The sequence below is a fragment of the Montipora capricornis genome, chromosome 3 (assembly GCF_036669925.1).
Source record: "Montipora capricornis isolate CH-2021 chromosome 3, ASM3666992v2, whole genome shotgun sequence".
Classification (NCBI taxonomy): Eukaryota; Metazoa; Cnidaria; class Anthozoa; order Scleractinia; family Acroporidae; genus Montipora; species Montipora capricornis.
The window spans coordinates 74,346,449-74,348,948 of record NC_090885.1 but is presented as its reverse complement, the minus strand read 5'-3'; the positions used below and the strand labels follow the sequence as shown (position 1 = coordinate 74,348,948).

The following is a 2,500-nucleotide window of genomic DNA, read 5'->3' as shown; positions in this document are numbered from 1 at the left end:
ATTCCAGCAATTGCGTAGAGGAGCCTGAAAAATTCAGGACTTCAACGGGGTTTGAACCCGTGACCTCGAGATACCGGTGCGACGCTCTAACCAACTGAGCTATGAAGCCACTGACATCAGGAGCTGGTAATTTGTGAGTTCTATGTTCCCGAGAAGACTGAATCAACTAATGAAATGATATATGAAAAAAGGAATCATATATTGAACTTCGGATATGAAATGGACGATTTGCGGAGAATTGAATTTGATTTCGTTGGAAATCCATTGTGGACTAAAAGTCGTGTTTCCAACAAAGGGATATTTCATCAAGTGTAGTAATTCTTGGGTTCTACTCTGACAAAGGCCATTAAAACGTGAGGACCGAGAAAATTTGTAAACGAGAGAATATATTTTGAATTAAATAAATAGTGCGGGTTATAGATGAACGGGAGAAGTGATCCTCGCAACTATCTGGACAATTTAATTCTCTTATGACCCCTAAAAAATTCCGGTGTCTGCAACGAGATTCGAACCCATGGCCTCTGTGATGCTGGAGTAATACTCAGAGGTCATGTGTTCGAATACCGTTGAAGGCACCTGAATTGTTCAGGTGTACATATAGGTGACAATTGGTTCTCCCTTTAAGAATATATTTTTTGGACTTATTACTGGCGCCCCAATCAGATTATTCTTGCATGGCATATGAAGAATGCTCAAGATTGTAACCAATAACGTGTTTGGCCGTTCCATTCACTAGACTGGCCGGGGTTGCAAAGCTGTGAGTATTGCCTCTTGAACAACAGTCTACTAAAGAAACACTTACTTGGCTTTTTCAGCAACAGCAAAGCTTTTCTGCCAAATCCGTTCTGCCGACCAGATCGTGGCACAAAGCATCAAACAAAACCTTATAGGTTGCAGAAGAAGCTTCCCGCTCCTTCCATTCCAAAAGCATATGATAAGGCTTCTCAATGTATTCCACATGATCCTTGTCAAATATTGTGATCTGTGCCTCTGAGAAGCGCAACCTTCGCGCTAAGGTCTTCCACTTCTCAACAATATCCCGAGAAAGTGTCTCTAGTTCATCATCTGATGGACATCCTTCTTTTACTAAAGTGAGTACACAAATAAAGGTTACAATTCACTACATTTTGTTGAACGCTTTACTTGTAAAATAGTCTTACACGCTGAAAGCAACGATGGCGCGTTTTTGGGTCACATCAATGAATTGAAAAAAACGTTCTGTTTGAATTTTCCTCTTAGAGCTCCTCTCTATTATTTATCCTTGCTTCATTAGTTGTGAAAAAAGTATCTTTTCGCGCATTTGTTTTTGGCAAAAATCGAGTTGCAAATAAAATTCACTATTAAAATCAGTGTTTTTGCGTGTTATTTGCAAACCAGCCCGTGTAGACGCTTTCCTAAAAAACTTTAGTACATAATATTAAAGAGCTTAAAATTACTCAAAATAAAAAGTCTATTAAAGCATGCGCACTACGAAAATGGCTCATTCCGCACATGCGCGGTCAGGACAACAAAATAGAAATGGACGTCGCACCTAAAGATTGCTATTACTGTACTTACAGGAAAACTAACTTTTTGGAAAAGTTCGAACAGTCAAGTAAAATAGCTTTTGAAGGGCTAAATTGTGGAGAAATAAAGCTTCCGTGGAAACCGTTTTAAAACAAACGAGAAGTCACGTGGATGATTTTTATGTCAAAAGATAGCAGATTAAAGCCATGATCGCAGAGTAAAGGCGCTGTCATTTGTACAGATAATTACATAATTTCAAGTGCAATCACTAAAAATTGGAATAATAAGCAGAAGTAAATTATTTCAAAGAGCAACAAAATTGTAAGAGGCGGGTGCAATCTGCAGTCTTTGAAAAAAATTATTACAATTGCTTATTGCTCCCAATGGCAAGGGAAAAATCATGTGATTACTTAATAATATTCATGGAAAAATACCGAGGTAGACAACAACAACAACAACAACAAGCTTTATTTCCCTCTTGGTCATTTAGAAATATGTTGTATACAAAATTACATATTAATAGAAATAGAGAGAGGGGCTAAATGGCTACCTGAAATAACTGGGGAGTTAAAAGAAGGCAATTAGCCAGGCTTGCAACCAGTAGATTATCATGATTTTACTTTTTATTCCATTGTTATTTTGGATTAAAATTAATTCATTTTTTCTCGAAACCTACATAGCTTTCACTTAGAGTGAAATTATCAATCATTTAGCTGCATTAGTACTGTGAGTTTGTGTGTGTGTGTGTACACGTGTGTATTCATGTGTGTAAGAGACTGGTGTAGTAGATCATGTTTTACTTATGTACATGTAATTTGATGAGCGACCTTTATTGTAATCGATTTATTTTTTATATATTCCAATGCCTACCCTGGCTCCTAGACTATGGTCATTTTAGTTTGACTACAAAAAGGTCGTTGCTGTTGTTGTTGTTGTTGCTATCCATGACTTTCCTTGTCATTGACGAATTAGAATGCTTGGTTAGTGACTTTTT

General features: G+C 37.2%; 1 protein-coding gene across 1 annotated transcript in view; it reads right to left on the bottom strand.

Moving 5' to 3' along the window:
* Positions 1-2,500, bottom strand: part of LOC138044042 (uncharacterized) — a 20,487-nt gene that overhangs the window by 4,534 nt on the left and 13,453 nt on the right. Inside the window, exon 4 of the mRNA XM_068890635.1 lies at positions 803-1,086. Coding sequence (XP_068746736.1) covers positions 812-1,086 — 275 coding nt within the window. The 3' untranslated portion in view covers positions 803-811. The remainder of the gene's footprint in view (positions 1-802; positions 1,087-2,500) is intronic.